The 12,660-nt window shown below is 43.0% G+C and overlaps 2 protein-coding genes and 1 long non-coding RNA gene across 7 annotated transcripts in view; 2 read left to right on the top strand and 1 right to left on the bottom strand.

Moving 5' to 3' along the window:
- LOC125739935 (uncharacterized) overlaps positions 1-12,660 on the bottom strand; it is a 148,532-nt gene that overhangs the window by 26,074 nt on the left and 109,798 nt on the right. The window lies entirely within an intron of this gene.
- Positions 1-12,660, top strand: part of LOC125739927 (polymeric immunoglobulin receptor-like) — a 148,541-nt gene that overhangs the window by 74,945 nt on the left and 60,936 nt on the right. The window lies entirely within an intron of this gene.
- Positions 3,124-12,660, top strand: part of LOC125739928 (CMRF35-like molecule 8) — an 88,325-nt gene continuing 78,788 nt past the window's right edge. Inside the window, exon 1 of the mRNA XM_049010497.1 lies at positions 3,124-3,348. Coding sequence (XP_048866454.1) covers positions 3,300-3,348 — 49 coding nt within the window. The 5' untranslated portion in view covers positions 3,124-3,299. The remainder of the gene's footprint in view (positions 3,349-12,660) is intronic.

The following is a 12,660-nucleotide window of genomic DNA, read 5'->3' as shown; positions in this document are numbered from 1 at the left end:
CAGGTTTGCTCTTGAACACCAGAGCAAGTTCTCTGTCCGGACAATTCTGAATGAACATGACTGCTAATTCCATACTCTGATCTCCCATAGACCTTCCTTCACTTTTGAGAGTTTGCTCAGTTATTTCTGCAGCCTGATTTAATCTAAGCCAGTAATCTAGCTCATAAGGATGTGGTTTAGTTGCATAAAAATCTGCAAGAGGTAGACCTGAACTAACAATCTATAAAATGATGTCTCAGAATTGCAAAAACGGCTGTGACATCTGCAATTTTTGGATTATTACACATCCACACTTTAGTAATTTCCCTGGCACGACCCATAAGTCTATTCACAACTTCCTAAATCATCTCAGAGCTGGAAAGCTCTCTTTTAGCAAGGTAAGCTCTCATTAAAGCCTCCCATTCAATAACACTTGTCAGCGCCGTCCCCCTGAAAATAAGGTGGCACATTAACCTCGGACTTTAACACCAAATTTAGTTTAGACGCATCAATGATAGTAGTGCCCAACTGATCTAAACCTGATATTGGAGTCGTCTGCTCAGGGCATGCTCTGGATGCTACCTTTGCACCTGATCCATCCAGTATGCTTGCAGAGACAGATGCTCCAATCTCGGAACCAATCTGCTGTACGAGTTCAGTAAGACCAACAGGTGAAATACCACATGTAGTTAAAGTACATTCCTGCATTTTATCCATATTAGATGATGATAGCTTGGGAATGGCTCCTCTAGACGTACTAACTGGCCTTTGGGCGTTGAGAGAAAAGCTCCCCTGCCAAAACCAGCAGCCCCAATAAATTCGTTTCTAATATAATAGGCATCCATCTTTATAAACAGCAACAAAAGAACAATGATAAGTAAAAGAAAACTCTAAATACAAGTGTTTAAGTTTATGCGGGAAGAAAAAGAAGAAAAAAAAATAATAATAATCGCGACAGATACGTACAGTCCAAAATTGCTAATAACAATCAGGAATGAGACACAGACTCGTGTGTCTAAGAATGACCCAAACCAGTTCTCCAGGCGATCTGTAAATCAGCGAAGTGTGGCGGTCCCTCCGAGAGCAGCGAACGTCTCTCCGTACCACGGCCAGCACTCCCTCGGCGGTCTGCAGTCAGCTAACCAGTTGATCCGGGTCACGGCACCACTTTCTAGCCGACTTCGTTCTGCGTTGTGTAGTTTTGTTTGGGCACCAATGACGGGACGACACCAACATATAACTCAAACTGGTGTATTTTTGCACAGAAAAACAAATAATACAGACACAGGTCTTGTATCCCTCCTTTCTGTACCTATGTAACAGTATATCTCACATTAGTGGGAACCCAAACACCCGGTCACATACACATAGTTAATTAACTTTTGAAGATGGAATATCGCACGCAGACCATACACGCCTCTCCCCGTCATGGCATGTTTCAAAAAGAGAGTGAAATAAGGGTTCCACTCCACTAAACCAGGGGCGCGGACTATCCCATAACAGACGGAGGGGGATTTTTACAAAAACTTCCAAAAATAATTCACAATAAACATTAATTAAGCGACAAAAGAAAACACATACATCTTCCACTTAGCCAAAATAACAACAAACATGTTCTTATGCAGGAACAAATAATCAAACAGGTAAATAGACAACCAAAATTCCCACCCTTACTGTAATCCCCAATAATCCACTCTACAGGCCAGGTAAGTGTGATGTAATCCACAAAGACAGAATCCCACAATTAATCATAGAAAATAATAATGAAATAGTCTCAAAGTACATTTTAAACAATTTTCAAAACAAATCTAGTGTAACCAAAACACCCTGGTACATGGGCCCAACTTTTAAACTAATTGGTGCTCGTTTTACTCAGTTCAGGGCTGGGAAGGAATAGAGGACCAAAGGTGGGTTTCATCTAAGCGCTCAAATTGGGTTACATATGATAAACTGCATATATTGAGCACATCCTGGTACGGATACAAACAGAAACTATTCTGATGACAGCAAGCAATCAGAAGGTATTTTAATGACGGAAAATAACAGCTCAGATACCTCTAACTTACAGAGTAGAAATTACATCAAACAGTCTCTGCATTTTAGCGGTAACTAACACCCCAGGGTTTCTTTCCCTCAGACTTTATTTATTGTTTGTGTTCTGACATCTTTTTGGCCAGAAGTTGGAGACAGAGCTACATTGTTGATGTGACCGGCCTCTGCAACCTCTGACCCAAACAGGACGTGCTCTCAGATAATTAGCTTCACTGGTACTGTGAACATCTTGGTGCCCAATCTTATATTCCTGAATTTTAAAGTAACCAGATTTGTTTTCTTGTTATTTTTCCTGCTTTTCATCTCTCTGCTCTGTCCTGGACCTAGTTAATTGCCTTTGTCCTTTCGATGTTGGTCTATGTCTCCTGGTATGAGACAACTTAACTTCTGCTTTATGCTTCTGCTTACTCACTGTTCTGTCGCCTCTAAATCCTCCACTGTTCCCTGGTCTCCTCCCCTCACCCTCGTTCCTGCCTCTGGATCCACCCTCTCCTGCTTCATTCCTGGTTTGTGCCGTACTGGACCAAGCGCTGGACCCCCTCTGTGATTCTCTGCTTTCTTTGCCTGCCTCCCATCTACAACCTTGAGACTCCTCTACTAGAGAGGATGGTGGCTCCTCCCACAGACTCCCGCAGGTTATGATGTGAATACTGAGGTAGAGAGGCCTTCACATGTGAGCCAACCTTCATTGTTTGCATGGGATTTCTGTGAGTGGAGCAGCATCAGGTTTTCCTTGTAAAATGTGATTTTGTGCTGCTGTTCTGATGGACTCTCAGTAGCTGATATTCTGCTCTGCATGAGGCTGCTGTATTTTGCCATTATTTGCTTGTTTGCGGCCTGCCTGCTGCCGCAGTACTTGTCTTGCTCCTGACATCCATCACTCATGTTCCAGATGTTTCCAATGATGGGACTTAGTCTTATAGGTTGAGACTCTCCGCAGAGTTCATGATGATCCACAGAGGTCCTGTTGTGTGATAGGATGGTGGCCATTTCTGACGTACTGCATCACTGACGTCATTTCCTTCCTCTTTTTCATGTAAAGTTACAAAGTGACCCTCCCCAGAGACACTTTAATGACGTGCAGTGACTGTTTTAATAGAACATGTCGCATCACACAGTGTCTGCGCATTTGCAGCGTGTTACTGGGCGCATGTGTTGCACCTTTTTTCTTCTGAGAACAGAGACGTAAAAGGATATCAGTGGTATCAGAGCAGACCAGGAAGAGAGAGCCAGTCTTTAGTGGGCTGGGATCTCTGACAGACTCAGTCATGGCTCCTCTCCTCTTCCTCCTCCACGTCTTCTTCATTAGGCTGCCAGGTAAGACAGACATATTGACCTTTATGCAATATTCAGAAATTCACCAAAAAGGATGATAAAAGAAGAACAATGCCTAAATAAATCAATTTATATTTTCAAATTTGTGTCTTTGTTTAGACAAAGAATACACAATATCAATATTAATGAAATTTCCATTTAATGTATTACATTTTATATTTTTTATTTCCCTGTGTTCTTGCTTGGCATCATTCATTGTTCGATGTCATTGCTGGCTATTTTTATTACATACAGTGGTAGTGTTGCTGTTATGTGATAAGTTGCTTTGTTAGAAGTTGTGTAGATGTTGTTGTGTAGAAGTATAGTTGCTGTGTAGCTCCTGCTCCAATCCTGCTTATACTTGTACCTGTGCATTTATTGGAAGCTCAGCCTTGCTGCACTTATGCTAGTTGACATAGTGACAGTATGTTTGTCTGTAATGTGCTTTTGCTAAAATAGAAAAACATCCAGTGAGCAGCGGTTCTCTGGATGAAAATGACGTGTTGATGGCAGAGGATAGAGGATAATGGCCAGACTGGTTTAAGCGGACAGAAAGGCAACAGTAAATCATTACAACCAAGCTATGCAGGGGAGCAGCTATGAATGCACAAAAGGAACCTTGAAGGAGATGGACTACAGCAGCAGAAAAAACACCGGGTGCCACTGCTGTCAGCTAAGAACAGGAAACAGAGGCTACAGTGGGCAAGGACTCACCAAAATAGAACATTGGAAGATTAGATCGTAGGGTCAAACTTTGGAGTAAACATGAAAGGATGGATCCATCTTGCATTGTATCAACTATTAAAGCTGGTGGTGATGGTCTGATGGTCTGGGGGATATTTTTGTGGTACAGATTGGGCCCCTTAGTACCAACTGAACACCGTTTAGATCCCACAGTCTACCTGAGGATTGTTGCAGACCATGTCCATCCCTTTGTGAGCACAGTGTACCCAGCTTGTAATGGTTACTTCCAGGAGGATAACACACCATGTCACAAAGCTCATATCGTCTCAGACTGATTCCTGAACATGACAATGATTTCACTGTCCTCAAATGGCCTCCACAGTTACCAGACCATGATCTATTTGAGCAGCTATGGGATGTGGCGGAACAGGAGATTCACATCATTTAGGTCCCAGAAATCATGATCATGTCAACATGGACCAAAGTGTCTGAGGAATTACTTTGCTGAATTTCTACAACAAAGAATTAAGGCAGTTCTGACAGCAAAAGGGGGACCAACCCAGTATTAGATAGATGTACCTAATAAAGTTACCCAGTAAGTGTATGAATACCATAGCTGCTAGTTTGAGTTCAATCACAGAATGAACTTCATCATTTACTGCATTTACAATAACAGTGTCTCATATGGTGAGAGGAGGTTGATGGGCTCAAGATTTTTATGGGGGGGGGGGGCACATGGGGTGGTGGGAGGGGTTGTAAGTAAGTAGGCAGTGGCAGTGCCCCCCATAGTTAATTTCATTGATTAATGTAAACAGCCCACTGATTTTGAAACATTTTGTCACAGGTAAACAGCTAAACCAATCTTATCATATCCTTCAGTCGCTCACTGTTCTGTAAGCTTATTGTTACCTCCCTGCTCCATTTAAAAAGCTCAAGCTCAGTGTTTTACCTTCACATGATGCTAATATCCCCCCACTGTGTCAGTACAGCCTTTTTTCTGAGATTTACTTTCATATAACTTTGGTGAAACAGTTTGCTGAATACTCCGCATCAATTATCAATGTCATTTCAAAGTCTCACATCTTTATTCCTTGGGGGAGTGGCGCCCTCTAGAGGGTTTGTCTGGGAGTAATAGGAATTACAGTGTCTCTCTGTTTCCTATGAAGACATCTCTCCAGTGCAGCTCCGGAGCTGCCCTGTGAACGCTGACCAGCCGGCGGACAGGCAGGCAGAGGCCCTGAAGCTTATTAGTTTTAGGATGAATGACTTTATTAAAAAATAACACATCTCTCCAGTGCTGCTCTGGAGGTGCCTTGTGAGCGCTGACTGGCCAGACAGTGTACTTTCATGGGACCCATTGGGGGGGGGGGGGGGCATATGCCTCCCCAGGTGTGTTGTAATGAGGTTGTACAATTTACAAGGAGAGTAGAAAGTGATGCAGCTTATCGTTTTAATTTATGTCACCTGGTGCATGCAGATGTCATAGAAACCTAGTGTTGGAACCAATGGGCACATGAGGGCACCCACAAACGTTGTGAAGGTTCCAGTCACCCAAGACAGACTACACCAAGGAAGGATTGTCATATTGTGTGCCAAGTATTATAGAATCCCATGACATCTGCGCCTGCCATCTGGACACAGGTATTGGACTCTCTATAACTCCCTGTGTCATCCCGCACCATGTTTTGATGACTGGCATCAGCCGGAATATGGGTTCACTGTCTCATGCATAGGCTGCTCTTATAACCAGCACAGAGATGGCTCGGTTTGGAGTGGTGCCGTAAGGTGGAGGCATGGACTGACAAGTGGCATTTACCATTAATCTCAGTACTGCATTACCATGGATGACCGTTGTGTGCTGCTGGCTAGGGGTGAGGAACAATCCTGCCAATGTTGTGAAGAGACACACTGGCATTACTCCTGGCATCACGGTGTGGGGAGCCACAGCGTATGACATCATGGTGTGGGGAGGCATATGGTATGACATCACAGTGTGGGGAGCCACAGGGTATGACATCATGGTGTGGGGAGCCATAGGGTATGACATCATGGTGTGGGGAGCCATAGGGTATGACATCACGGTGTGGGGAGCCACAGGGTTTGACATCACGGTGTGGGGAGCCATAGGGTATGACAGCATGGTGTGGGGAACCATAGGGTATGACATCATGGTGTGGGGAGCCATAGGGTATAACATCATGGTGTGGGGAGCCATAGGGTATGACATCATGGTGTGGGGAGCCATAGGGTATGACATCATGGTGTGGGGAGCCATAGGGTATGACTTCAGGTCATCTCTGGTAGTGATTCGGGGGACACTGAGGGCATGTTAGTGACACCCTATGTCTACATGTCTAACCCCTCCTGAGACAGCACCCTGGTACAGTCAACAAGACAAAGCCCGTCCACACAGGGCACCTGTGTCTATGGACTGCCTGCGTCATGTTGAGCTCCCCCCCCCCGTGGCCAGCCAGGTCCTCTGATCTTTCCCCAATCGAACATGTGTGAGATCAGCTTGGACGTTAACTGAGACACCATGCCAATCTGCAGGATCTCAAGAGTCAGTTACAACAGCTGTGGGCTGACTTGCCAGAGAAGAGAATACAAAGGTTGTACGACTCCCTTCCTCGCCATATTGCTGCATGTATCCAGGTCTGACATGGGACCAGCAGTGTGTCCATGCTGCCAACTCTGTTTTCCGTTTGATCTGATATTATAATCAATTTGATACAGTGACATGACCTTTCACCACGTGCAGATTAATTTCATTTCCACCACTCCGTCTGGGTGCTTAACTTTTTTGTCACTGAGTGTATTTTAAAGAAGATAGGCCACAAGGGGTCAAAAACAGGAAAACACACATAAACACACATAAACAAACCAAACAAACCATAATGCAACACAACTAGGAGTATTAATAGGGAGTATTTCATGAAGCAGGTTTAGCAAACTCTGGGTTTAAACTTGAACTCTGAGTTGATTAACTCTGAGCTGTCAAACTCTGAGTTTTTGGTTTCAGAACAGGTGATAACTATTAGTTTACGCAACTCTGAGTTCAATTAACCCTGATTGTGGCGCGTGCACGAGCACATAAAAAGGCCCTATCAATGGCATCCAGAGAAAATGATTCACCATGACAACACAGGGAAACAAATCTCGCGCTTCCAATTTCACACCAGTGGAGCTTGAATTATTAATGATGGCGTGTGCTGAATATGAGCATGCCATATCAAAAAAAGGAAACACAGTTACTGCCGCGAAAGAATGGGCCGTGGCAGAAAATAGCTGACCGAGTGAATACGTAAGTATTGATAAGAACGACGTTGATTGATGTATATTTAAGAAATATTACTAGTTTTTGTATATTCTCTCTAATTTAATTTTGTTTTTACAATTCTAACCCAGCAGGCATAAACCGCACTTGGCAGCAAATAAAGATGAAGTATAAAAATATAGTACAAACCGTAAGTACTGGACCATTGGGAGGTTTTGCTTGTCTATAAGACACAAAAGCTACAGTTTCATCTTAAACCTGGCAGCATGTAATATTGTTTAAATCTTTTTACAAGGTTCTAAATGTGGGCTTGGGTGCATATGTTCACATTTTACCTACATATTAGCCAATAGGAAAAAGGCAGAGGCCCGAAAAATGTGTGGGGGTCCACCACCAACACCACTCACAGAGGCTGAAGAGATGGCTCTCAGCCAAAACACTGGGCGGCCCATGGCTGATGGCATCCCTGGAGGAAGCTCCTCCGATACAGTCATGCCCCAGGACAGAAGTTCTTACATAAGAAGTAAGTAATTCATATGAATGATGTACGTGTATTTGTTCAGTGTTGGCTCAGTGATGGCCATTCATTAAACTCATCATCAAACCCATCATATTCAAACCGATCGTAATTTATTTAAAGTTGTAGATGAGAATAATTTGATAAATGTCATTACTTCATGAACATACTGTTGAAAGACTGTGATATTTGAAAGACTGCCCACTGTTGTAAAAGTTATATTCAAAATGCGCAGGTCACATTTCTGTTTTTGAATTGCCTGTAATCCTCATTGTCTTGCAGTTACTGATGGAGTAATATCTGTTGTGGAACCGCCAGACATCCATGGTACATACTCTACTCGAGATTTTTCATACTACAGTATATCTTTCACTTTTGGTGTATGAAAGTAAGAGATAATATTCACTACAGGATGAAGACAGCCTGTCAGCTGTCACAGGGAGGGAAGATGTAGAGCAGCCCATGGTATGCACTTTCTAACAAATATGTCATGTAAGTGATGCACCATTTTAAAACATTTATCCATTCTTCACAGAGCAATGCAGAAAATCGCCAGGGTGAGCCGACTGCATCCACAGCCACAGAGCAGCTTACCTCTGTAAGATGCTTCAGTATTTCCCAACCAGTTATTGAAAAATTGGAATATGAATCATTTTTCTCATTAAATGAAAATGTCTTTAGCTACAAGTGTCTATTTTTTAAGTTATGTTTGTAGTGGTATAGTTTTCACAGTGCAATACTGCCAAGATGTAACATTTTTGTGTATTCTAATAGCTCCCTGTAACGCAGTTGTACAAAATGTACCTTGAGAAACAAATTTAAAAATCGGATCTGGAAATGGAACACATTAAGCAATAACAATGCAGAAAACCCAAATAGAAATACACATATTGGAACATCAGTTAAAAGTGGGTAGTGGCACAACTTGATGGATCTTACCTGTCTTTCAAAACAATATATTAAAATGCTGCTTTGCATATTCAATTACAGGAAATACAGAAGAGTTCATAAAATGATTGTCATTTGTATTTGACACATTTACTGGAAATGATTAGAACATATTGGTTTTCGAACAGCTTGTCCATCTGTTGCATCAACAGGAATGTCAGGCTTGTTATCAGGGTCAACCTCTGGTGTAGCAACCCCTTCTCATCATTGCAAAATTGTGCAGGACGACACATGCAACAGTGATATCACAGGCCCTTTCTGGGGGCCACGGAGCCCACGAAGGCACTGGAAACAGGCCTTCAGTATGCCCAGGGTCATCTCTGTTCTGGCCCGGGCCCTGCTGTGAGCCAAGTTATATCTTTGCTGTGTGCCAGGCTCAGGATCAGTGTATGGGGTCAGTGTCTTTGTGTCAGGAAAGGACAGCATTTTCCAAAGCTTGGCTGTGTTCCGTAAATGATAGGACGAAGTTCTAGTAATACTTCTTAAGTGAGCATCGAAACATAAATCTGAATCATGGGTAGAGAGACCAATGAGGTGTATATATATATATATATATATAACTTTGTATCATCAGCATAACAATGAAGTCCAACACCATGATTTCTAATAATGTTACCAAGAGGAGGCATATATAAAGTAACCAGTAGGGGCCCAGCACTGATCCCTGTGGGACACCATGCTTGACTTTGGTGATCTTGGAAGATTCATTGTTCAAGTGGACAAACTGTTATCAATCAGTTAAATAGGAGTGAAACCAAGAGAGGGCTGTCTCCTTAATGCCAACCACAGATTCTAGCCAATCCGAGAGGATATTATGATCCACAGTATCGAATGCTGCAGTTAAATCTAGTAGTACCAACAATTATATACAGCCATGGTCAGAAGCCATAAGCAAATAAATCACTACTTTTACCAAAGCAATTTCTGTCCTAAGCTTTGGTCTAAAGCCAGACTAATATAATTCATAATTTTTATATAGGCAAGAAAACAGCTGGCGAGCAACAGCTTTTTCCAGGATCTTCGAAATGAATGGAAGATTTGAGATATAATTTCCTAAATCACTAGGCTCAAGATTTGGTTTCTTTAGAACAGGTCTAATAACAGCTAGTTTAAAAGGTTTCGGAACATAAACTCGTCTCTTATGCTTGGATAACACATTTAACAGGGTGGTGCTAATCAGGGTCTACGAGGCTAGTAGAGGATTTGCAGGCGGAAACTAAGTGTCATGACCTGCTCGTACTGTATGATCCTCCTGTGTGCCACGCCCTCTCATTAACCTCATGTGAAACCCTGATTGTTCCCAGCTGTTTGACGTTATTTCTGGCTTGTCCTGTGTATTTCAGTCTGTGTTCTAGTACGTTTCCCTATGTCTGTCAGTAATGTTGCCTGTCTATTCCCCGGCAATAAACCCTGTTCGCACGTATTTACGGCTCTGCTTGCCTGCTTGCCTGAAATGCGGCGTGGCACTAAGCTCAAAAGTTGTGATTGTTTTACAGGAAGAAAAGATTCAAAGGTCACATTATTAGTACGCATGGGACTAGGAGACTGGCAGCTGTGTCTAGCTATAGACATGCACTGGATGGTCTGTCTAATCTTATAAATGGAATGTTATTTTACCATTTAAAAATGTACTGAAGCTTGTGAGACTTGCAAGTTTAATGTTGAAGAAGTCTGTTTTAATTTAGACCTAGATTAAAATATGAATTTAGGATTATTTTTGTTCTCTTCAATTAGTCTGGAGAGGTACACAGACCTAGCAATTGGTAGTGCTTGTCAAATACTTAGAGAGGCTCTCCTTCCAGGCAGTGTCACGATGCGAACTGAGGAAGAAGCACAAAAGCCATGAAGTCAGGTGAACGAGGGATTTATTTGGAGGATACACTCGGAAACATGGAACAACAAGCTCGGGCAAAGCAGCAGGCAGACGAGCTTTGTGCACAGGCGGCTAAGCGGTAAGCAGACGAGCTACGGGCACAGACGGCAAAGCGGCGTGAACACTGCCGGGTCGTTAATCGTGAGGGGCTTCTCCTGGCATGCAACAGGGGAGGCAGCGGAGACCGATATGGACCCCAGGAAGACACTCGGCGTATCCTCCCGTCTTCGGTCTCTCCTTTTCTTCCTTACGGACAGTTCAGGCCGCTTGAGTGATGGGGGAGCGGACAATCCACAGTCCAAATGCACCCTCCTCATTATCATCTCCATGACCCCGCATCTCAGTCATAGGAGGTATTGCCTTACTTCCTCTGCGAGGTGTGAGTCTTTAGACAGGGAAATCCCCTCCAAGATATCCCTTGACTGCACCACAAGGGCTCTGGCAGCGGGGTCCCCCGTAACCTCGGACATCAGCCAGACCGAGGTACTCAGCCTCAGTCAGGTGAGGTATCTTTTTTTGGAGTCCGGTCATTCTGTAACGATGCAAACCAGGGAAGCAGTACAGGAGTTGTGAGGTCGGCTGATGAGGGATTTATTCAGAAGATATGCTCGGAAACATGGAACAACACGGAGGACTGACGTCAGTGACCGGACTGGGGAAACATACTCTAACGAGGACTTAAATACACAAGACCAATTAGACACAACCAGAAACAGCTGATAACACGGGGATTCCACACGAGGTAAATGGGGGGGGGGGGGGGGGGCGTGGCACACAGGAGGATCAGCACAGTCGGGGCATGACAGCCAGATCTGAAAACTTCTAGTTTAGTTGAGCACCATTTGCTCTCTAGTTTGTGTGAAGTCTGTTTAACTTTAAGTATAGTTAGACACACTAAGGACTTGAAGGACAACAGGGAGGACAGAATGGCCAGTGACACCTGCTGGCCAAATGGGGGAGGAGACACGAAAGGTTGGGGCGGGCGGGTGCTGACCCTGACAAGAGGTGGCTAAAAGAGTGGCTATTTCTGAGCTGCAAAACATATAGCCGATGTTACAACTATTTTCCACGATTGCATGTTTTATTTTTGATTGATTTATTTCAAAGGGGATGTATGCAAGCTAAATAGAACTACTGACAAAGGGTGTATTCTTGCAAATAAATTAATGTTTTAAAATAACATGATAGTTATTCTTTTCTATTTTCTCATCCTGCTTTCTGATGCTTACATAGCTGTTTATTTATCCAATTTCGTACCACAGCGTGTACTGCAGTGCACTACATTTACTTTCACAATTAGGAATGCTCGATATAATGTGAATAAAACAGAAGTGTGTAAACACAGTGAAATGGCAACATATTTCGAATTAAATTAAATTTTATTTAATTTAATATAGACAAATAGGTGTTTAATATTTTTCTTTTTACTTTTGACATGTCCTGTTTCCTGTCATATCTAATAAGTATGGGCTGCTGTGAAAAGTGGGCGGCCCTGATTTTGTGGCATCAGAGAGGGTTCCTATGAGAAGGTTCCTATGAGAGGGTTCCTGGTTGGTAGCCTGTGGTGGGAGGAGTGATATGAACATCATTTAAGTTTGAAAACTTTGTTTTTAATACTTTTATTAATTTCAGAAACATGCAAATCGTACGGCAAACCATACATGTATCAATGTATTAAATCAGAACAAATAATTTGACTTTTCTACAATAATAAGATAGCCAAGTGAAGGTTGGGCAGCACTGGCTGTGCAGTACTGACTGTATAGCTCTCCAGCAGATAAACCAACACTGCAGATCAGTCTCTCTCTCTGAGTTTAACTGAACGTGTTTAACGAAAATAGACAGAATAAGTATGGCCTTGCAAGAGAGGCGTCACTGCAGTTAGCATAAACATTTACTTTATAGGTCTTCTGAGTCATTCTACTCCACAAAGGTCACCCCCCCCCCCCCAGCTTTCACTGACTGAGGGAGATTCATGCACAAAATATGACTAAAGCATATGTAACCAGGTGGGAAAGC

Source organism: Brienomyrus brachyistius, chromosome 4 (assembly GCF_023856365.1).
Source record: "Brienomyrus brachyistius isolate T26 chromosome 4, BBRACH_0.4, whole genome shotgun sequence".
In the NCBI taxonomy this organism is placed as follows: Eukaryota; Metazoa; Chordata; class Actinopteri; order Osteoglossiformes; family Mormyridae; genus Brienomyrus; species Brienomyrus brachyistius.
This window is presented reverse-complemented; position numbering and strand designations above follow the sequence as displayed.